This window comes from Alexandromys fortis, unplaced genomic scaffold (genome assembly GCF_014885135.2).
Source record: "Alexandromys fortis isolate MF-2015 unplaced genomic scaffold, M_Fortis_MF-2015_v1.1 scaffold_57, whole genome shotgun sequence".
NCBI classification, from domain to species: Eukaryota; Metazoa; Chordata; class Mammalia; order Rodentia; family Cricetidae; genus Alexandromys; species Alexandromys fortis.
The window spans coordinates 3625069-3648198 of record NW_026067941.1 but is presented as its reverse complement, the minus strand read 5'-3'; the positions used below and the strand labels follow the sequence as shown (position 1 = coordinate 3648198).

At 36.6% G+C, this 23130-nt stretch overlaps 1 protein-coding gene across 8 annotated transcripts in view; it reads left to right on the top strand.

The window, feature by feature from the left end:
- Positions 1-23130, top strand: part of Cnot4 (CCR4-NOT transcription complex subunit 4) — a 106867-nt gene that overhangs the window by 70682 nt on the left and 13055 nt on the right. For 6 of the 8 annotated variants that reach the window (XM_050148087.1, XM_050148089.1, XM_050148086.1 and 3 more), the window contains 2 exons: positions 4780-5029; positions 6610-7107. In XM_050148087.1, the coding sequence (XP_050004044.1) occupies positions 4780-5029; positions 6610-7107 (748 nt within the window). Of the gene's footprint in view, positions 1-4779; positions 5030-6609; positions 7108-11809; positions 22486-23130 lie in introns of all 8 variants that reach the window. The other 2 variants (XR_007592848.1, XR_007592847.1) reach the window with 1 other exon arrangement.

Below are 23130 nucleotides of genomic sequence, written 5' to 3'. Positions count from 1 at the left end.
TTCTTCACAGATCTGGAGAAGACAATAATCAACTTTATATGGAAAAACAAAAAACCCAGGATAGCCAAAACAATCTTATACAATAAAGGATCGTCTAGGGGCATTACCATCCCTGACTTCAAACTCTATTACAGAGCTACAGTATTGAAAACAGCTTGGTATTGGGATAAAAACAGAGAAGTCGACCAATGGAATCGAATAGAAGACCCTGACTTTAACCCACAAACCTATGAACACCTGATTTTCGATAAAGGAAAAAAGTATACAATGGAAAAAAGAGAGCATCTTCAACAAATTGTGCTGGCAAAATTGGATGTCAATCTGTAGAAGAATGAAAATAGATCCATATCTATCACCATGCACAAAACTCAAGTCCAAATGGATTAGAGACCTCAATATCAGCCTGAACTCACTGAACCTGATAGAAGAGAAAGTGGGAAGTACTCTACAACACATGAGCACAGGAGACCACTTCCTACATATAACCCCAGCAGCACAGTCACTAAGGGCCTCATTGAATAAATGGGACCTCCTGAGACTGAGAAGCTTCTGTAAAGCAAAGGACACTGTCACTAAGACAAAAAGGCAACCCACTGACTGGGAGAAGTTCTTCACCAACCCTGCAACTGACAAAGGGCTGATCTCCAAAATATATAAAGAACTCAAGAAACTAGACTTTAAAATGCTAATCAACTCAATTAAAAAATGGGGCACTGATCTGAACAGAGAATTCTCAACAGAAGAAGTTCAAATGCCCAAAAGACACTTAAGATCATGCTCAACTTCCTTAGTGATCAGGGAAATGCAAATCAAGACAACTTTAAGATACCATCTTACACCTGTCAGAATGGCTAAAATCAAAAACATCAATGATAGCCTTTGCTGGAGAGGTTGTGGAGAAAGGGGTACACTCATCCATTGCTGGTGGGAATGCAAACTTGTGCAACCACTTTTGTAATCAGTGTTTTGGTTTCTCAGGAAATTCGGGATCAACCTACCCCTGGACCCAGCAATACCACTCTTGGGAATATACCCAAGAGAGGCCCTAACATACAACAAAAGTATATGCTCTACTATGTTCATAGCAGCATTGTTTGTAATAGCCAGAACCTAGAAACAACTGAGATGCCCTTCAATGGAAGAATGGATGGAGAAAGTATGGAATATATACATATTAGAGTACTACTCAGCAGTAAAAAAACAAGGACTTCTTGAATTTTGCATACAAATGGATGGAAATAGAAAACACTATCCTGAGTGTGAGGTAAGCCAGACCCAAAAAGAGGAACACGGGATGTACTCACTCATATTTGGTTTCTAGCCATAAATAAAGGACATTGAGCCTATAATTCGTGATCCTAGAGAAGCTAAATAAGAAGGTGAACCCAAAGAAAAACATATAGGCATCCTCCTAAATATTAACCTTCATCAGGTGATGAAAGGAGACAGAGACAGAGACCCACATTGGAGCACCAAACTGAAATCTCAAGGTCCAAATCAGGAGCACAAGGAGAGAGAGCACAAGCAAGGAACTCAGGACCGCGAGGGGTGCACCCACACACTGAGACAATGGGGATGTTCTATCGGGAACTCACCAAGGCCAGCTGACCTGGGTCTAAAAAGCATGGGATAAAACCGGACTCGCTGAACTTAGCGGACAATGAGGACTACTGAGAACTCAAGAACAATGGCAATGGGTTTTTGATCCTACTGCACGTACTGTCTTTGTGGGAGCCTAGGTAGTTTGGATGCTCACCTTACTAGACCTGGATGGAGGTGGGTGGTCCTTGGACTTCCCACAGGTCAGGGAACCCTAATTGCTCTTTGGGCAGATGAGGGAGGGGGACTTGATTGGGGGAGGGGGAGGGAAATGGGAGGCGGTGGCGGGGACGAGGCAGAAATCTTTAATAAATAAATAAATAAAAATATAGACAAAAAAAAAAGTCTGACTCGTTCACGTCCTCTTGTCTCACAGGCTGTTGCTAGCAGCTCCCTTGACTCAATTTGGAGAAGTGATAGACTTCATTCTCAGATAGCCGGTTTAGTCCAGTTTTTAGCCCTTTGAGCCTTGGCAAATAGCCCCCCACAGAGCTTAATAATAAATAAGAAAACACCAAGTTTGCTCTCATAGCCAGGCCTTCACTCATTTTAATAGACAGTGTTGGACAGCTCATTGGCTTGCATACACACACACACACACACACACACACACACACACACACACACACAGTATGTGGGGGTATGTTCACAACTCACGAGTGGAGTTGGGGTGACAACTTGTGGGAGTCAGGTGTCTCCTCCTGCCATGTGAATCCTGGGGATCAAGCTCAGGATGGCAGGCATATTTATCTACTAGGGCATCTTTCTGGCCCCATTCACCTTAATTTTTTGATTTGTTTTTCATAGTGGGGTCTTTCACGGAACCTGGAGCTTAACCATGGCTAGCCTAACTAGCCAGCTGTGCTCTTGGGGTTTAACATGTCTTGGCCTTCCCAGCACTGGGTTATAGACATGTGCCTCCACACCTGGCTTTTTTATGTGAGCACTGAAGATTCAGGTTCTCATGTTTGTGGAACAAGTACTTTTACTGAGTCATTTTTCTGGCTCTCCATACATCTTTGTATATTGGTAAAATTAGTGTATTTTTAATCTCTTGTGTAAAGAATGGCCATTTTCCCACAAGATAGGTAAAAAAAAAACTGATAAAACTAAATTGCAGTATTTTTTTAAAGTTTTTAGTTACAGATTATTTAAAATAGCCTTTGTATATTTTGAGTTGACTTTTTTTTTTTTTAAGTTTTTTTTTAAGGTTTGAGACAGGTGTGTCAGCTCTGGCTGTTCTGGAACTCATTCAGTTGACCAGGCTGGCCTTGAACTCACAGAGATCCACCTGCCTCCCAAGTGCTGGGATTAAAAGTATGTACCACCACCGCCCAGCATACATAATTTTTTTTTAAATGAGCTAAAAGTAATTGGGTCTGGATGCTTTTGCAGAGGACCCAGGTTTTTTGATTCCCAGTACCAATATGGTGGCTCATGACCATCCTACCTCTAGTTCCTGGGGATCCAATGTTCTCTTTTGACCTCTGTGGATACCATGCACACATGTGATGCATATACATACACACAGGAAAGATACATATTCATACACATAAAATAAACCTTAAAATTTTTTTGTTACAAGTAGTTACAAGTTCTAATCTTTAGCATATAATCAGTTTTGACATTTTTCTTTCTCTTTTATTTTAGACAGGGTCCTCTTACAAGCTGGTTTTGTAAATAAGGCTGACAGTTGCCTTGAGTTTCTGATTCTCTTTACGTAAACCTCGGAAGGGCTGGACTTACATACATATCTAACATGCCTAACAGTTTACTCAACCAAAATACTATACTATTTTTCAGATATATCTAAGAATCATAAGATTTTGTACTCATCATCATATTTTGTTCACCTCTTGTTTTGATACTAGATTTAGAAAATTCTGTTTTAGAAAATACTTTCAACAGTTAGAAATTTTGCATCATTCTCTTTTCTTTTTTCTTTTTTCTTTTTTTTTGTTTTTTGTTTTTTGTTTTTCGAGACAGGGTTTCTCTGTGGCTTTGGAGCCTGTCCTGGAACTAGCTCTGTAGACCAGGCTGGTCTCGAACTCACAGAGATCCGCCTGCCTCTGCCTCCCGAGTGCTGGGATTAAAGGCGTGCGCCACCATCGCCCGGCCCATCATTCTCTTTTCTTCTTGGAATATAATATACCTTTTTCTATTGCTTTCACACATTTGTATCTTAATGCATTATACTTCTCATAGATAAATGTAAGGCTCGTAAGGCCTGAATCTACCCTAGGTACTCACATAAGAACTGAGCACTGTAGTATATATCTGTAAACCCAACATTGGAAGGACAGGGACTGGAAGATCCTCAGAGTCAATTAGGATTTCATCTTCGAATAAGCATGGGGTTTTCTTTTTTTCTTTTTGTTTGTTTGATTAGTTGGTTGTTGTTATTTTTGCTTTTGATGCTGAGGTTTGAGTACAGGGTCCTAGCCATGACTACACTTCTAACTCCAGAATCATTTTTTAATGATTATTTGAGAAAAGCTTGGTTAGATCTCCCTTTATATTAACTAAAAACTAATACCGGGGCTGGAGAGATGGCTCAGAGGTTAAGAATAAGGGTTGTTCTTCCAGAGGTCCTGAGTTCAGTTCTCAGCAACCACATGGTGGCTCACAGCCATCTATGAAGGGATCTGGTGGCTTTTTTTTTTTTTTTTTTTTTTGGCATGAAGGCCATAGGTGCAGCCAGACACTGTATAAATAATAAATAAAATCTTTCTAAATAACCTAAAATACTTAAAATCATCTAATTTGCAAAAGGACGATTTTGCGTATTGTCGTTGGAGCCAGTCATTCTCTTATTACCAGTTTGAGCATTCCTGATCATTTATTGTTACTCTTTAAAGGTTTTTACTCTTGAGCAATTGCTCTTGAGCTATATAATGGAATCCTAGACATCACTCATTTGGAAGGGGTTTTGGGGAGTTGGAAAGTACAAGAAGAAAAAGTGTAAAAGAAGATGAGACTGGCTTAGTCTTTTCAGGAACTCTTTTTTTAAGTACATGTATAAATTAATGAATTGCTTGCTTTTCTCAAATTCCACACTTTGATTCAGAAGTCAGGTGCTCTGGCTCGAAGACCACTGTTAGAAACCATTTATTGCAGATGTTTAAAATTGTGGTTTATTAAGATACAAACTTACCTTGACTTCTTCCTCTTTTTTTTTAGATATCTAACAGTGATACGCCTTCACCACCACCTGGTTTATCAAAATCCAATCCTGTCATCCCCATCAGTTCATCCAATCACAGTGCACGATCTCCTTTTGAAGGGGCAGTAACAGAGTCACAGTCATTATTCTCAGACAATTTTCGCCACCCCAACCCTATACCAAGTGGGCTTCCTCCTTTTCCCAGCTCTCCACAGACACCCAGTGATTGGCCTACAGCTCCAGAACCACAGAGCCTCTTCACGTCAGGTATGTAATTAGTAATCAGACTCATAGAAATTGACAAATCGTTGGGATACAATTTGGTTGATATACTTCTGTCTTGTTTTCTAACAACTTTCTTTTTTAAAAAATGTAAATTATTTAAACTACATGGTGTAGGCATATTAAGAGGTCCACAATAGCCTGAAGTGGAGTATAACAAAGGTTTATTCTTTTGGGAAAACTTACCATAAGGGTAGAGATCCATGGTCCTCTGTGGGCTCTAGGACCACATGCTTTTTCATTTGCTCTTATAGTTCCTCAGACCACACCCAAATGGGCCAGTATCAGAAAGGCTATTGACTGATGGAGTTCCCATAGTACATCCCCCTTTTATCTAAATAAAGGGTTCTAAGCCTAATACAAAACCATATACAGTAAGAACAAATATCAAGTATTGTCCAGGGAAAAGATGAAGCAAAAAACATGCATTAAAACTAGAACTACAACCAGCATGAAAAACATCAAGCAAGGAACATAGGCTAAATGTCCAGTCTAAAGTAATTAGCAAATAAAGGCGCTCCCACACAACGTGGTATTAGATATTGTGTTGCCTAGAAATTACAGTGTTGTAGAACAGATTTATCTAGAAGTCATTTGTTAGGTTATTTTCTCAAATTAAAAACTCACTGTGTGGCTGAGCGTGGTGGCACACACTTTTAATCCTTGCAGAGAGACAGGCTGGATCTGTTGAGTTCCAGGACAGCCAGGGTACATAGAGAAACCCTGTCTCAAAACCCAAACCGGGGGGGGGGGGGGGTGTAGAATAGAAGCTAAAAAACAATTGCTTTGGTAGTAACTTAGGACTCAACTTTTTAAGTCAGATTTATGCTTATGTAATACAATTTAGGATCTTCACCCAATTGTCTAATTCACAAGTAATTTATTTAGTAGTAAAAACTAAATTTTGCCCTTTCTGCTATTTTACTTTAAAATTTTTTGACATGGTTTATATTTGTATGAGAGTTATGCATTTATCCTTTTGAAATTATGTTCACTTGCAGAAACTTTGATGTCTTTTACTACATCACATTCAGATGAAACTAGACTGAAGAATCAGGCCGTCTTAGTGTGTGGTGAACGGCTAAGCAGAGCATTTGGGATTAGAAAGCAGAGAGCACACCATTTTTCTTTTTACTCATTTAAATTTTTTTATTAGGTTGAAAGATGGCATAAATTAATAGGCACAATAGCACCTGTGATGTATACAATTAAAAACATATAATTAGAATTTTAATTTAGCCTAGTATATAAGTCTTACTAGTTAGAAGCTTTTAGATGATAGTACTTTTAATAACATGCTGGCTGGTTTTAACTATGAATGATGGGATGCAATCTGTGTAGCGAGGCATTTTTCCTTCTGATCAGCACTATCAGTCTAGATCATTCAGCTTTTTAACTTCATAATTTAACAGTGAATTACTGCTGCAGTTTTATGAGGTACTCTGAAATTAGTGATTTTACATATGATTGTTTTCTATTGTAGCATGTTTGACTTAATGTAGGATGTTTAATGTACACTGTGAAGATGGACTTTTTATGTTCATCACTATTTTTATTCTCAACAGAAACAATCCCAGTATCATCATCTACAGACTGGCAAGCAGCGTTTGGCTTTGGTTCTTCTAAACAGCCAGAAGATGACTTGGGGTTTGATCCCTTTGATGTCACTCGAAAAGCCTTAGCAGACCTAATTGAGAAGGAACTGTCTGTCCAAGATCAACCTTCCCTGTCTCCCACATCTCTTCAGAACTCCTCCTCACACACTACAACCGCCAAAGGTCCAGGCTCTGGATTCCTGCATTCTGCTGCACCTACAAATGCCAACTCTCTTAATAGTACCTTTTCAGTCTTGCCACAGAGGTTCCCTCAATTTCAGCAGCACCGAGCAGTTTATAATTCATTTGGTTTTCCAGGCCAGGCAGCCCGCTATCCTTGGATGGCCTTTCCACGCAATAGCATCATGCACTTGAACCACACAGCAAACCCCACCTCAAATAGTAATTTCTTGGACTTGAATCTCCCGCCACAGCACAACACAGGTCTGGGAGGGATCCCAATAGCAGGTAGGTTCATTTAAAGCCTCTGAGAATATATCTGTTATTAATATCTTCAGGTTGCTGGGTGGTTAGGGTTGCTGGGTAACAAGAGCAAACAATAGTCTTAGAAATTTCTATGAAAAACATTACATCTCTAACCTTTTTTTTTTTTGGATTGAGTGAATGCCTTGTAATATGGAGCTTTATAAGGATGGTGGAGTATTATACCTACTTATTGTTTGGAAGCATTGTATTTAATAGGATAATTTCCAGACCTTCAGATGATATGTAAACACAAAAATGAAAAAGAAAAATTGGGCTCTGAAATTATGGTTTTATAAAGGCCAACACCATAGTAAAAATATCTTGTGTTATATTCTAAAAGTAAATTGGTTAAATTTTTTTAAATCAAAATTAATGAGAGCATGAGGGATAAAGCCACTCTAACTGCTGTATCAATTGCTTGTTTTGACTGATACATACATGCACACATCACTGTGCCATATGTGCATTTAACAATATTTGAGAACTTCAGTTATCAATGCTTTATAACCATATTATGTCACAGACATACTTTTGTGGAAAATTGTTTAGGAGAGATTTTATTAGTTGACTGTGTTTTTATTTTTGAGAACAATAAATTTAGATGAATAAGGTAATACAAGTTTGATGCCAGGGGACTTCTGGTTTTATATTGCTACCCTTGAAGGTTTCAGAATTTTGGGGCTTTAAGATCCTATATACAGTTTTAAATGAAGTATCTTGGAAAGGAGTCATTCTGAGTAACTGTTTTCACTGGGCCATAAAAGTTTGTTCCCTTCTGGTTCTCTTCAAGTAGTACAGAATACTTCTTACTCTGTTGTGTACTTATACAATTGTTTTTGTCCCTTGCCATGACCTTTAAGGTATGTCATGGCATAATGTCATTACACAGTAGTATACTTTCACCAGTAAGGCACTCATGCTCTTGTTTCCAGAAAGTTGACAGGTGGACTTAGAACCATCAATAGTCATTCCCTTAGAGCCAGCAGCATTTCATGTTTTAAACAAGTAGCTAGGTCTTTGTTGTTATGGATATAGTAAGGTTTAACAGTTGAAACAGTGAACTTATTTTAAACCTATTGGAGAACACCTGCTGTAGTGATTTGTACATTTGATGGGGTTCATGGTATTTGGTCATTGAATCATACTAGGTTGTAGGGAATCCAGAGTAGCATTTTTCAGTCCTTTCCTTGTGATATCCACTAACTCTTAATTTCTACATACCTTTTCCTGTTCTTCCATTCAACATAGCATACTGGAATGTAATTTTTTTCGGGTTTACTTTGTTTCAATAATTTAGAGAGAAGACATTTTAATTTCTTCCTTTTAGCTGATCTTAACGTTAAAAGTTAAGGTCCTCTTAAATATGCCAAACATTTAAAAATATCGAGCCAATTATGATTAACATTTCAGGTCCTTTTTGCCCAGCAGTGCAATTAGGTTATGTGGGGAATACAAAAGCAGAGAAAACGGATGCTATTTCAGGTAGTTGACAGTGTACTTGAGTTAAAAGTGGGAAAGTGACTAACATGTAAGTGTGGTCCTGAAATCTGAGAAACAGTGTAGCTCAGCATTGTTGGAGAATTTTTTGAAGAAGAGAAATTGATCTGTAATATGGTATCTTGAATTTGGGTAAGCAGCAAAAGAGAAAGGTCTTTTATGTTGATGGAAACCTCCTAAATAAAGGCATAGAGACAGATACTGTGTGCCACTAGAGTAAGCAGAACTGTCTTCTGTAACAAGAGGTGTTTTTTTAAATTGCAGGGATCAGATAGACAAGATGAGGAACTCTGGTAGAGAATCAGTGTACATGATATTGGACTTTTGTTTTTAGCTGTACAGACTTGGTTCCCTTGTTTGACTTACTACATGTCTATTTTTTGTAGGCTGTCTGTTCTTATTTCTGAGTTGTTAGTGTTCGTTAGGACCCAGGAACACTTCCAAATGTTTCAAACAAGTAGATATTTTGGAATATCAGCAATGAGATATCTCTAATTTGTTAAGTGCAGACCTTTTTGTTTTAGTTTTTTTTTGAATCTTCACCTAAAATACATAACTTTATTTTTAAATTTTTAAATGTAACATTAAATTATAATTCTATCATTTGTTTTTTCCCCCTCCCTTTGCCTAAACTCAACCACAGAACATTGAAAACTTTTTTCAGAGATGCTAAAAATGAAGTCACCAACTTTAATTCTGACTCATTATTGTATTCACTGTGGGGTAGGGAAAGTTATTCCAGAGTTTTAATACTTGGCTATGCATTTTTGTTTGGTATTTAAATGGTGACATAACTAAACTTGTTATTGGATTATTTTTAAAGTACTGAAGATTAGAGAAACAGTTTTAATTTATAAAAAAATAATTAAAATTGTTAAGAGTCATACTAGAATCCTGTTAGAGCTAGTCAGTATTTGACAGATGTCTCAGGATGCCTTAGAATAGTTACAGAACTGTTAACTAGATGATTTAGGACTTTCAATAACATGATAAATGACAAAAGAAAACATCTGAAATGCATCTAATTTGAAACAGTTTACCTAGGAATTACCTGCTTCTCACTCCCCAGAAGTGTTTGAATTGGATGATTGCCAGGAACTCAACTTTGCGTCCTCTAGTCTTTATCATGGTGGCCTTTTCAGCCCAGCTGTTTGTTAGTGCTTCACTAGTGGAGACTACACACTCTTTGTGGGGCCTCCTAAAATAGTCTTCAAACTAATTCAGTTGTAGGAAGGAAAGGTACACACATATACTTGTTCTTCAGCTATGAGAAAAATAGGATCCTGACCTGTAGGAGCAAATCAGAGTTGACAGCCACCATTTCATGCAAAAGCCTTATCTGTTTACTATATGTTTGTATTTAAATTTTTATTTTTGTTTGTTTCAGTTAATTATAAAAACACTGATATATCTGAAACCTATCATGGGCAGTACAGTTGCCAGAGGTGTGACAGAAATTCAGTTTCCATTCCTTTGTTTCACTGAAAATATTTTTGTGCTTTAAATTGGCTATTTCTTTCGGTACTTAAGTTTTTTTAGCAGTGTTTTCTGGGCATGTGAATCTGGTTTGCTAAGTCCAGAAGATAATTGAAATTTTCCTGTTGAGCAGTTTTATTAGTAAATAAGGAGAAGGGATTCATTTAGATATTTTTTATTATTGAAACTGTGTATGTTTGTTCTAAAAAGTGACTCTCTTTGTCCAGTTCCTTCATTTTATGATTGTCAAGACTGTACTCCAACAAACTTAAATAAGTTAAGGTTGCATGTTCAGTTAGTATCAAGCTAGGGTCACAGCCCAGATCTCAAAATCAGTAATGGAAGTGGTTCTGTGATGCAACACTGATGCTCTCCTTCACAATTGAAGACCACTGGCATGTGCTGCACCTGGCTTTCTCCCGTAATTGACTTTTGCTCTCGCATACTCGCAGATCCTTTTTATTTTTTTTTTTAAATCCGTGGTATTTCCTCATGAAACAAATTGGCCCATGTTAGGAGTATGTTCCACAAAAAACAAATACAAGAAAGTAGAATGGTGCTTATTAACTTGAGACTCAGTCTCTTGCTTAGGTCCTTATTAGTACTGATGTTCTCACCAAGAAATGGATTTTAAATTTGCTTTGGCACAGTCTCCTGTTATGTACTTGAGGATATAAGAGTTTGCTAATTGAAATAACCTGTTTTATAGATTGAAAGTCTCTTTCTACAGTTTGTCAGTTAGGCTGCCTTTCCAAGCGTAATTTTGCAGATTTATTTTTCAAAGAATTTATTTATTTATTTTCAAAGAATTCTTTGCTAAAATGTTTTATTACATGATACTGAAACTTATTTGGAAAAGTAAACATTAGTAAGTGTAAGTCTGTATTGTTTCACGGTATTACTCAAAAATTTTTGAAATTGTTTAGGCTTTGGATTTTTCATGTTTTTGTTAATTCAAATTCTACTTACCAGAAAGCATTTTTCTTTAAAATTTCTTTTTATAGTAACTATTTTCACAGTGACTATTGAGTTTGTGTCATGCATAAAGTAAGTTACCTGTAGTGAAATAATTACCAATTACAATTAGGAGAACTGGTCTCATTCATGTATAGTTTTCTGACTAGATGTAGTCATCTTACTTTTCAGTCAATTGGATCATTGTACTGTTAATGTTTTACTGTTTTCTAATTACTTGAAAAGTCCATAGTAAATTTCAGATGCTATATGTTAAATTTTATCAATTAATGTTTATATCTATTTTTTCCCTAATATACAACTTATGCCTTTGAAACACGAATTTATAATTCTCTTCTTTTAAAATCAGTTTTTTCTCCTGTAAGTCAAGGCTTAATTTTTTTTTTTCAAACTAGTACTTACTGATAAGGAATATCTATATAAGGGTCCAATTGGCTTGGAAAAGAATGGCTTTCCTGGTCTTTAATCTTTTCTTTCTTTTTATTTATTTACTTTTTGTGGTGCATTTGTAATCCAAATATTACATTTAATTTTACCTTAAAATAAGGGTGTGTTTAGTTTGTTTTAGGTACTTAAGTTAATATTTAAAAATTCATGTCTTGTTTCACACCCAGATTCCAATTAATAAGCATGTATTTTATATATGTATCAATATTCCAAATATTGAAATCATTTTTAAAGGGACTGTTAACAAATCTAGTCACCCGTAACTAGACCATGACTGACTTTTCCACAGGGGAAGAAGAGGTGAAGGTTTCGACCATGCCACTGTCAGCCTCTTCCCATTCATTACAACAAGGACAGCAGCCTACAAGTCTCCACACTACTGTGGCCTGACAACAGAACTGAAAGGAGAGGATTAGACTCTGGGGTGCTTGCATGGGCAACTGGATTTTTGCATGGTTTCTTTCTGATTTTGCATTTAATGTATACACCCAAAAGAGCCAATATAAACGTTCCTCATGCCTACAACTAGCGTGTACCTCATAGTTGCTAAAGTATTTCTTCATTAGGCCTTTAACATAATTTAATAGCATAATAATTTTGACATTGTTTCTCATGAGTGATACTATTTTTAACTCATACAAATAAACTTACAGTACTAATTAAGATCCCAGAGGAGATTAGCTAGACCTTATTCTATTATTGGAAATAATACAAAAGTAATGATAGTTCTTTGTTTTTTGGTTTGTGAAAAAAAATGGTAATATTCTAATCTACTCCTGAAATTTTTGAAACATTAAGATAATGTTTATTGCATTCTTTGAGTCTTTGAAAAGAAAGAATACATACAAAGAAAATCTGGTGGTGTCTACAATGCTCAGAAAGATGTTGTCAGCCATTGTTTTTAGTTGCCTAGATTTATATCATATATTATGCATTACATGTATACAAACTGTTTTGTTCTTCTTCATTTGCACATTTGCACTTTTCTTTTTGGATGGTTGTTAATTCTACATAGATGGTTAAAAGGTAATTATTATGGCCTAAATGCAATATAATCTCTTTTCTCATGCACTGCCTAGTATACCAGGAAATGCCTCAAAAACAGATTTTCAACTTGTAGTTGACTTATTAGAAACTTGAACATGGGGTAAACATTGTATGTAAGTAGTAGCCATAGCAGTGTAACATTTTTATTGAGCGCAAACAGTAGTTCTAGGTCTGTTTGGAAATTTCATTGTTAAATAACTGACATGTGATGAAAGTACCTGGCCAGAATAAAGCTTACAGTAGAGGAGAGAAGTTGGGTGTCCTATAAAATGAGACCATATAAGTTGTAATAGATGACCTTAGATAATCAAAGAACAATGGACTGAGTACTTTATAAAGGCATAATGTAAAGTGATGTTTTTGATAATGCAAAGCTTCTTGAAATAGTCTCAAAAAATGATAATAAAAAATAAACTGAACTTAGTTCTGTGCAGTGGACAAAAGCTAATTTAAAAAATAATCACCATAAATGCCTCTGGGGAGAAAAAGAAAATCAAGCCTCTTGAGAGTTAAAAAAAAAAAAAGTTTAAAAAGTATGCCTTAATTTGTTTTTTAAAAAGAAAAAGTATTGTGAATACCAAAAATAAATCAAACTATTATGTTAAATCTAAACATTTAACATAATAATAATAAAACATCTTATTTGAAGATGTTGCCAATGTTATATAGCATTGGCAGTTTTGGGGTTACTTTTCAATATAAAATATGGTGACTTCCTGTTACATATAACAAAATAAATTACTTCATCCTGAGGTATAGTGGAGTAAAGTGAAAATTTATTTTTAGTTTTTTTTTAATTGGTTGAGGTCATAGAATTGACCAATTCTCTACTCATCTAATTTGTGTTTTTAAGAGTTCAACATAAATATTAATTTCTAGCTTGCATTTAAAAGTAAATTTATAGCAACATTATAAGAAAGCTGCAACATTATAAGAAAGCTACTGGCTTAGAAAATCCCAGTATATTACTTTTAAACATACCTTAATTCAATTATGACTTTGCTATGTATGCTGTGGGGTTGGAAATCTGGCTCCTGGTAATGATGCTTTCTAGATCTTAGCTTTCTCCAACTTTCAAGTGAGCCTTCCATTGGCTCTGTTTCCTTACAAGGCCACAGAGAGTGACTGGCTGTCTTCACTCACTTCTTTGTGTTGTGAGGGGTGCTGCTGAGCAGAGCTGCTTTCCTTAGCTTTCTCTGTTCTTTTTCATTTGAAATTTGTACAGAAAATTTGTCCAAAGTTTTCCCAGACTTGCCCATAATCCCTGATAAGTGTCCAAGACTGTCTCCTTCCTGCCTACTCTCTCCCCATTTTCCTCCGACATAGCTATGAAATCAGGAAATGCTTCCTGGGCAATTAAAATTCAGCATTATAGCTTATGTTAAAAACTTAAAGTTGTTTTCTGTTTTTTTTTTTAATTTCTAGACCTTATAAACCCTCACATTTTTATTTAATATGTATTTTAGAAGTCTTTAATATCATGATTTATACTAAAGCATGGAAGAAATTATATGGTACATAAAAGTACCATTTTAATATGGTAAGCAAATTTAACAAAATGGTGGAAAGAATGAGGAGTTCTAAGACTTTCGGGTTTGTCAATACATTCTTGTGTGATGAATTTTACACTAGATAGGATACTATTAATTTCACTTCTTTGACCATTATAAAGTAATTAGTCTTTTCCTTAACACAGGGATTTTTAACCCGGAGTCCCAAACTCTTGGAAGGTATATGTGAAATGGTGGGTTTATGTGCATGAACTTACATTTGTTGTTTTTCTAAAGAAGATCCATAGTTACTAGATTGATAGAGTTTGGTTACATTCTCCCTCTCCAAATGGTTTCAAATACTAAGAAATGACTGCCTTCAAATGCCTTTATCCTCTGAGGGAAATAGAGTACTGCTCCAGCTGTCTTTTAGCTCTGGGATGAGAAGTGCGCTTTTATTTTCTCAAAGATTCCAGTAGAAAAATTTTGATTAATAATGATTTCATTCAACATTTTGTATTTTTCAGGTGGTACTTTGGCACATTCTCCCTCATGTTTCAGCAAAGCGTTATTTTTGTTCTATAAAGTGACCTGAGCTAGATCTTGAGGGATAAAAGGTTGAATAAAACATACAGACACCAATCTAGTGGAAGATTTATTTCACATTATTTTTATTTATATCAAAGGTTGACCTTTGATACTCTTAATCACAACAGCCATAACATTCCAGACTCATTCTGTTAGTTCATTAGATTCATTCCATTAACTGCTCTAAGAATGGCAGAGTGTTAATACTGATACCTAAGTTCTAAAATGTGTACTGATTTGGAAGGATTTTAAAAAAAAATAGAAAAGACATATTCATTGTTCTATTTTATATACTCATGTTTCAGCGTCCTGCAAATGTAATATACGTTTCTTTGAATTAAGCAACTTTAATGCATTTTTGTCTGTGCATACTTGTACTGACATAGTTTATTTGTATGGTATTCCACGTACCTTCAAAACTGACAGAACTTTCTTCTGTTCTGTCACAAGTTCATAGGGAGGTACAGCCAGACACAAATTCTGCAAAAAGCCCAGAGAAAGGAAAGAATTGTAGAAATATTTGAAATCCCACAAAGTTGAGCACTGTTATGTTTATGTAAACATGGGGGTGGGGACTTGTGTTGGTTTGTAAGATTTTAGATTTTTTTTTGATCATGAAATTTTCTCAATTTTGTTTAGTTTTCTTAAAAGATGAAAATATAGTTGCCTTTTTTAAATGAAAAGAAATAATCTCTATTCTCTGAAATAGACAAAGTCACATATCTGGTGATAAGCCGGCACACCTGCTGTTAGTGCCATCTCTCTCCCTTTCTGAATGGACACTCACTCTGTGCCTCCTTGAACTGGGTAAACAGCTGTAGTGTTTGCAAATATTCCCATAAACCTGTTTAGTGAGTAAGCCAAACACTGTGCCAAATTTCAAAGTAAAACAACAGGAGCTTGAAAATGAGCATCTTTTTGAGCTGATGAAGAAGGTTTTATAAAAAGTGGGATGTTGTTACTTTTGAAGAGGACTTACATTTCAGTGAAAAGGAAAAGTTGGTGCAGTAAAGGGACCAGGAAATAGACATAACTGAGGTTTAAGTCCAAATAGCTAAACCCCGGGAAATGAGGAAGAGAAGTGTAATTAACTCATTATGGTGGGGGTGTGTGCTGTAGAGTTTGGGCATGGCATAGCAACATGTAGCATTTTAAGAAGATTAAATTGAAGTTAGGACAAATTAGAATCCAGTTTCAGGATGCCATTGTTGGCCAGTGCAAATTGGACTAGACTATGTTTGGCTAGGTCTTTAGTGACCTGTTAAAACCCAAATTGCATGAAATGGTCCAAAATAGGAGCTATTTTTTTTAAAAAAAAAATATATATATTTTCTCATACAATGACATCCCAACTGCAACCTCCCTACCCTTCAGTCCTTGAACCCCACCCTTCCCCAGATCCACTGTTCCTCCATTTCCCTTCAGAAAAGAGCAGGCCTCCAAGTAATATTATCTGGACGTGGCATAACAAGATGCAGTAAGTAAGAATAGGCACATACCCTTGTATCAAGGCTGGACGAGGAACTCAGTCCAAGAGCAGGCAAAAAGAGTCATCAGAGACACCCCCACTCCCACTGTTAGAAATTTCACAAACACTCAAAGCTAAATAACCATGGCATGTATGCAGAACACGCAGGTTCTGTTATTGCCACTTCAGTCTCTGTGAGCCTCTATGGGTCCTGCTTAGTTGATTCTGTGGGCCATGTTCTCCTGGTGTCCTTGACAGCTCTGGCTCCTACAATCCTTCCTCCTCTACCTGTAGTGGAGTTCCACAAGCCCCACCTAATGCTTGGGTGTGGGTCTCCTCTTATGACAAGCTAGATTTTAAATAAAACCAAACCAAAAATATAGGATTTTTTTGTTGTCATTCACTGAATACCACCCTGTTTTTTGGTGTGAAATCTAAAAATTATTGAATCACCTTCCATATCACTCACAACATAGTCTAAGAGAAAATACTATACCAACCTCCTCTTGACTATAAGATTATTAATTATTGTTATTATTCCAGATGGACTCAAAGTCAATATGTCACTTAGTATAACCCAGTATTTCTGATCCTTCTGCCTCCATCTTCTGATTTCTGAGTCCTGGGATTTATAGGCATGTGTCACCATACCTAGGGTTTCACGCTTTCCCAATTGAGGGCTACATCTTCAACTTCTCTCCCCATCTCCATTTTCTAAAAGACAGGGTCATATGATGTATCCCAGGCTGGCTTCAAATTCACCATCCTCTCTTTATCTCGGCCTCTGGAGTGTTGGCTTTACAGGTGTGCCCCAAGCTGAGGAAGAAAATTTGTGAGATGAGGTTTCCTTTAGAGAAGGCCAGTCTGATCTCCATAGTCAGTTTCAGGACAGTCAGGACTACATAATCTTATAGTCAAGAGGAGGCCAGTAAAGCATTTCCTGTCAACCTGTGGTGTGAGTGATGTGGAAGGGGATTTCACGACAAAGAACAGGGTAGTGTTCAATGGATGGCAAATAGTGAGATTATGGTCAGTGTGATGACCTCAGTGCTAAGTAATGGATGAAAAGCAGAGAAAGAATGGTGGATTGTAAGATTGGAAGGACAGCTAGCTTTTGTTACCCCTGTATGGCCTCTACCCTGTTTTCTTCTTGTCTTTTTGGAGAATAGGAAGATGATCTGAACTGGAGAGAGCTTGGTGTTGCCTGGTTTCCTATAATTTGAAACTATCTAAAGGCAAACTTCTCTGAAAGAATGGTAGGAGAACGTGAGAGTAGTGAGGAGAGCCTAGAAAAGCCGAGGTTGAGACAGGCAGATTTGAGGAGTCTCTGGATGTGCAAAGGCTTGATTGTAATGTTGGGATCAGAAAGAATTGGGGTGGGTCAATGCTGGATATGGTAAGTCTGTTAAAGAACCATTGTTAAACCAAAAGAAAAATAGGAAGTCCCAACATAGGCTTTCCTCTTGAGAAGGCAAAATGTTCCACACAACTGGATAATGTTATTCTGCTTATTGGAGTGGAATAGAGAAAATTTATCAGTCTCACCATAAAGGACAAAATATTCTGCTAATTTTCCCCAATGAGATATTTTATGAACAAATAAAATCTACAAATTTGGGGGCTAATATACTTTTGGTTCTTATACTTTGTATACTTAGGTTGGTAATCTTACTAAAAGTTATTGAAGTATAATAGAGCAGGAATGAAGGTGTGCGTGTGTATGTTTTTTCATCTGATTAGTAGCAAATGTCTCATTTGGAAGCAGCCTTAGTTTTCTGGCGCATGAGCATTTTTTAAGTTAACTAGATTTGCTTCCATATGTGTAGGATGAGATGTCAGCTGTGAAACAATACTCCGTCTGTGAAACCATGCTGATTGAGAAGCCACTGTTCTTGGACCTCTTGACTAGTCTGTGATTTGCTTCTAGGCGAATTAATGTTACTACCATCTAGTTAAAATAACTTGACAAAAACAACCTAGGAAAAAGGGTTTATTTTTGCTCATGGTTCCAAGTTACAGCCCATCCGTCATTTGGAGGACTTAGCGTGCTTGTGACAGCTGTCAATATTTCATCATAGTCAGGAAGCAGAGGGGAAGGAATGAATCATGCATGTTATACCCAGCTATCTTTCTCCAGTTTTACACACCTCAGCATACAAACTCAGGGAGTGGTGCTACCCACTTTTAGGCTGGGTCTTCCTGCATCAGTTAATGCAATATAAATACTCCCCTATAGATGTGTCCATTGGTCAAACTGATCTAGACATACCTTCACTGAAAAAAAAAATCACTCTTCCCTGAGCGATTCTAAATTTTCTCAAGTTGATAAAACTAACCATTACACCATGTTACATTGCTAGTCTGGGGTGGGGATCCACTCTCTACCTAGAATTGAGGTAAGCCTAAGCAATTTAATCTATGTGAAGAGTTGGCTAAAGTGCCCTGAGTTTCTGTAAAATAGCATAGAATGTTGACCTTAACAAGCCAGTCCATTCTTCCTAGCTTCGTCTTGCCCACAATTCCTAGAAAGTTGTTGATTTCACTTGTAGCCATTTCACACTGTTTGGATTATCCTAAGGATCCCAGAAGCTCCAAACCGACTTTAGAACAGTGTTGCCACACCTGCTGTAGTCCTCACATCCATCATTGTGCTGGTAAATCCAAAAGCATTACTCCTGAAACTCCTCCCATCATATAATCTATAAAACCTTAAAGTACCCAGGCCTTTCTTTGTCATAGAGTCAAGTTCATGTAAAGTAGGATTAACTATTTAAATATGAGTGGGGCACGGGCCTAGTACTGCCCTTTAATTATTTCATTGTTAGTGAGAATTTTGGCCCTTTATTGTTGGGGCAGTGTGACAGTGGCTATATCCACATTTACCCAGTAAGCTGAAAGGTAAATAAATATCAAACTTTAAAATACATCTCTTCACCGCTTCAACTTAAGCTTTGTTTGACAGTTTTCATTCCCACCCTGCAAGCCCCCTTCTGCAGCAAAACAAACCCAAAAAGAACAAGGAACCAAAGTTTGGACCCTTGATTTCTTCTAGGAACACCTTGCTGTCTTCAGGAGGCTTAATTAGCATCATGCAAGAAAGGTTTTACTTAGCCAAGGTGTAAAGTATAACATTTGTTCTGTGTGTGTGCCTGTCTGCACTTGTAGGCTGTATATAATTTTCAGGTAAATCCTCCACCTGATAATTATAGCAGAGAAAATAGTCTCGTGCTAGTTTTCTGTGACTTCTCGTATCCTGCTGTTTCATCTCATTCATACATTTGGGATTAATGCTGTCTTATTAAAATATTTTCTGACTAATTTTGTTTCTCCCAAATAAACTTTTGTATTAAAATCATTAGTGCAAAATTTTACTACTAAATAAGACCATCTCATGTTACTCTTTAGAAAAATCTATGAAAAAATAAGATTTATATTACAAATGAGCACTGACAGATAGCACAGTCTTTAGCAATTCTCCTTGTAAGAATCAAATAATAATCCAATCTCAGAAGGATTGTGAGGTGTTTTTTGTTTTGTTTTGTTTTGTTTGTTTTGCTTTGGTAGTCACATTCAGACAAAAATTTAGATCTTTTTCGTCCTGTCTGGTTTTTTGTTTGTGTGTTTTTTTTTTTTAAACACACTACTCACTGGTGAAAAGAACGTTGAGATTCTGAATTTTCTTTCATACATACAACTCACTGGAACAAAGAACTTAAAGATTCTGGATGTGTTTCTTCACTAAATGTTGTGTCTTACAGTTTAATTATTCTAGAGGTTTTCTCAAGGGTTTTTCTGCTCAGAATCAGTGAAAATGAAGGCTTTCAAAATACCCATGGACCTGCAGTTATCACATGGCCTATAAGCTGTCAAGTCAACTGTGGCCCAGTGATCCAGGAGGAACTTTAAGAAGAGGGGAGAAGTTTGGCTTTTCAAGTATTCTTCGTGTAGACTTCATTATATTATTGTCAATGTCAGAATTAAAAGATTAAAAAGTGGTGAGATTTAATGTATGCACTTAGGACCAACATGCACTGCTGATATCTCTAATACTGTGAAACAAATAATCCAACAACTCTGTAGTGATGGCTCTAAGGTGTATTACAACAACACTAAAGGTGTGTTCTCTCTCGAGTTCGAGTTTGAAGAAGAGGTACTCTGTCTACACCTTTTAGACCCTTAGCTGCTTTGCTGGCTTTTTCCATCAAGGACATTATGCTTTAGCATACTGAAACAGGAAAGACTGGACAAGAACTTAAAGATGGTAACATCAGCATCTCCAAGAGAAGGTCAAGAAAGTTCTCTCCAGTCAACTCTTACAGCCTGCTGCTGTGTATTTCCTGATACGGCAAAATGTAATTCCAGTGACTCGACTCCATATTTACACTGAGCACAATGGTCTGGAGCTTCACTGGGATTCCTTCAAACCTCGGCACATTACATGTGTTCTTTTGCCAGAAGTCTGACTCCCTGAAGCTGTGTGGTTGGTTTTTTTTTTTTCCTTTTACATCTATAAGTTGACAACCCAACTAAATGAAGGTAAACCAGGCCCTGTGTTATGAAGTCATCAGCCAAGTAGGAACATTTTGTATTCACCTAAAACTGTTAGGTTGCATGTTATTGTTCCATCTATGTTTTTTGCTATTAAAACAATACATTTTATTAAAATTCATAATTGTAGTACTTGTGTAAGGCCCTGTGTTTGATATCCAGTTTCCCCTCCCTGTCCCCCACAAAGAAAAACCTACCATCATTATGAATTAAGGCTCTATCTACTTTTTTTTAAAGATTTTATTTAATTATGTATGTAGTATTCTGCCTGCAGGCCAGAAGAGGGCACCAGATCTCATTATGGGTGCTTGTGAGTCACCATGCGGGTGCTGGGAATTGAACTCCGGACCTCTGGAAGAGCCATCTCTCCAACCCCTCTGTTTACTTCGTAATGCCCATTAAGGAAAGAATGTCTATCAGGTTCATTTCCTTACCCCTTCTAAATTTGTTTGCTAGTAAACCTTACTGTGATCTTCACATGGTCCCAGTCAGTCCTGCTAGATATAAACTCTTAAAACCTGGTATATTGGTCTTTGTTCTTTTGTTACTGTTTTGTTTTGAGACAGGTTCACACTTTTTAATCCTGGCTGCTCTGGAGCTTGTTTTGTAGACAAAACTGTCACTGAACTCACAGAGATCTGCTTGCTTCTGCCTCCTAAGTACAGAGACTAAAGGCGTGAGCCACCTCACCCAATCTCTCAGTGTATTTTTAAATTTACTTAAATATATTGCTAAAATAAACATGGGTTTAAATAATCCTCAAACATACAAGTTATGTTACAACAATTTCAGATTTTAATTTTTGAACATCTTATGTGCCACTCTGACAGCTTGTGCTTACATCTTTACCTTTTTCTTTCTCTGGACAAGGAATCATTCTTGATCCATGTAATTTACCACAATTAGTGGGGAAGTTGGAACCAGATCTTCTAAATTTATTTATATTTTATTTTGAAACAAGGTCTCATTTAGTCCAGGCTTGTTTTAAATTCACTTTGTAATAAGATGACCCTGAACTTCACCATCTTCTGAGTGTTGGGTTACAGGCATGTGCTAACATGTCTGCTTTTATGTAGTACTGGGAATCAAACCCAGGGCCTTATATAAGTTAGGCAGGCACTTGTCAGCTGAGCTACATCCCCAATCCGATAACTAGACCTTAATGTTTACTATTTGTGTGCTTTTCCTACTGGACCCAAATGTCCTAGATTTTTCTCTATCAGAAGAGAAAATGGTGTCTATCAGAAATGCTAGTATGTTCTGCTAACTGGAGGCACTCTACTCCTCTGTCCATTTATTACCAAAATGGATTTGGATCTTTTAAATGACCATAGTCTTTTCTTCCTTTCTCTTTTGAATTAAAACAACACATTGAACAGAAGGCATAGTCTGGGTTTGGGAACTGACTGAAGAGCAACCACTGCATTGTTAAATGTTGAACCAACAGATTTTTGACATTGGAAGGTTTTGAGATTCAGTTCAGGCAAGTTTTTAAGACATTCTTTAAAAATCATGTAATACTTCTAATTATTTTCTTTCACTAAAACATTAGTTCTAATTCAGTGTGAAGCTCCAGAATATCTGAAATAAGAATTAAAGTTTCTGACTTATATTTAAAATGTATTCATCTAATCTTCCTCCCCTCTTCCCTTCCTGCCTTCTTTTGCAGTGAGCTTGAATATTGACTGAGAATTGGTTCTGTCAAGACCATCTCTGGCAATCTGTTCCAAATTCAACTATAATAAATCATAACTAAGGATGAACACTTACATAAATACATAATCTTAAGTGATTTTAAAATAAAGTCTTTTTAGTGGACTGGTGGTAAGCATAAAAGCCTTTGAATTCATCAGAGTCTTTTGAAATGCTATCCTGCACAGGAGGACTGGCTCTCATGGACTAGAGAGAATGCGGTCATATTAAGACAGACTCTGTGTGTGTGTGTGTGTGTGTGTGTGTGTTTGTGTTCATGCGTGCAATAAAAAGTTTAATAATTAAACTACGTGTCACAAACATCATAGTAGTCAATACCAGGTGATTGTGTTGTTGAAGAATTTCTCTGTTTTTTATATTGAAATAATCACTTGAAAACTGGAAGCAGAAAAGGTTTCATTTTACCCTATTCATTTTAAATAAGAAGAAGGAAAATCAAAATAACCTTTAAAAAGCATCAGAAAACCTATGTGCTTAGAGCTGCTTTTTGTTCACTGCAAAATTAGAAGTTAAATTTCCCCTGCTCTCCTCTCCCCCACAATGCGTAGATTCCTCCATTACCTGCATCTTCCAGTTGATGAGCCTACATTGATACAACACTATCACCCAGATTCCACAGTTTGTACGAGGGCTACTCACCCATGCTGTTGTACATTGTACAGAATTGAACAACTGTAAATGACATGCCCATTATTGTACTGTCCTGATATTTCTCTCTATTCTGTCTGTTCATGCATCCCCCATCCCCACTAAGCC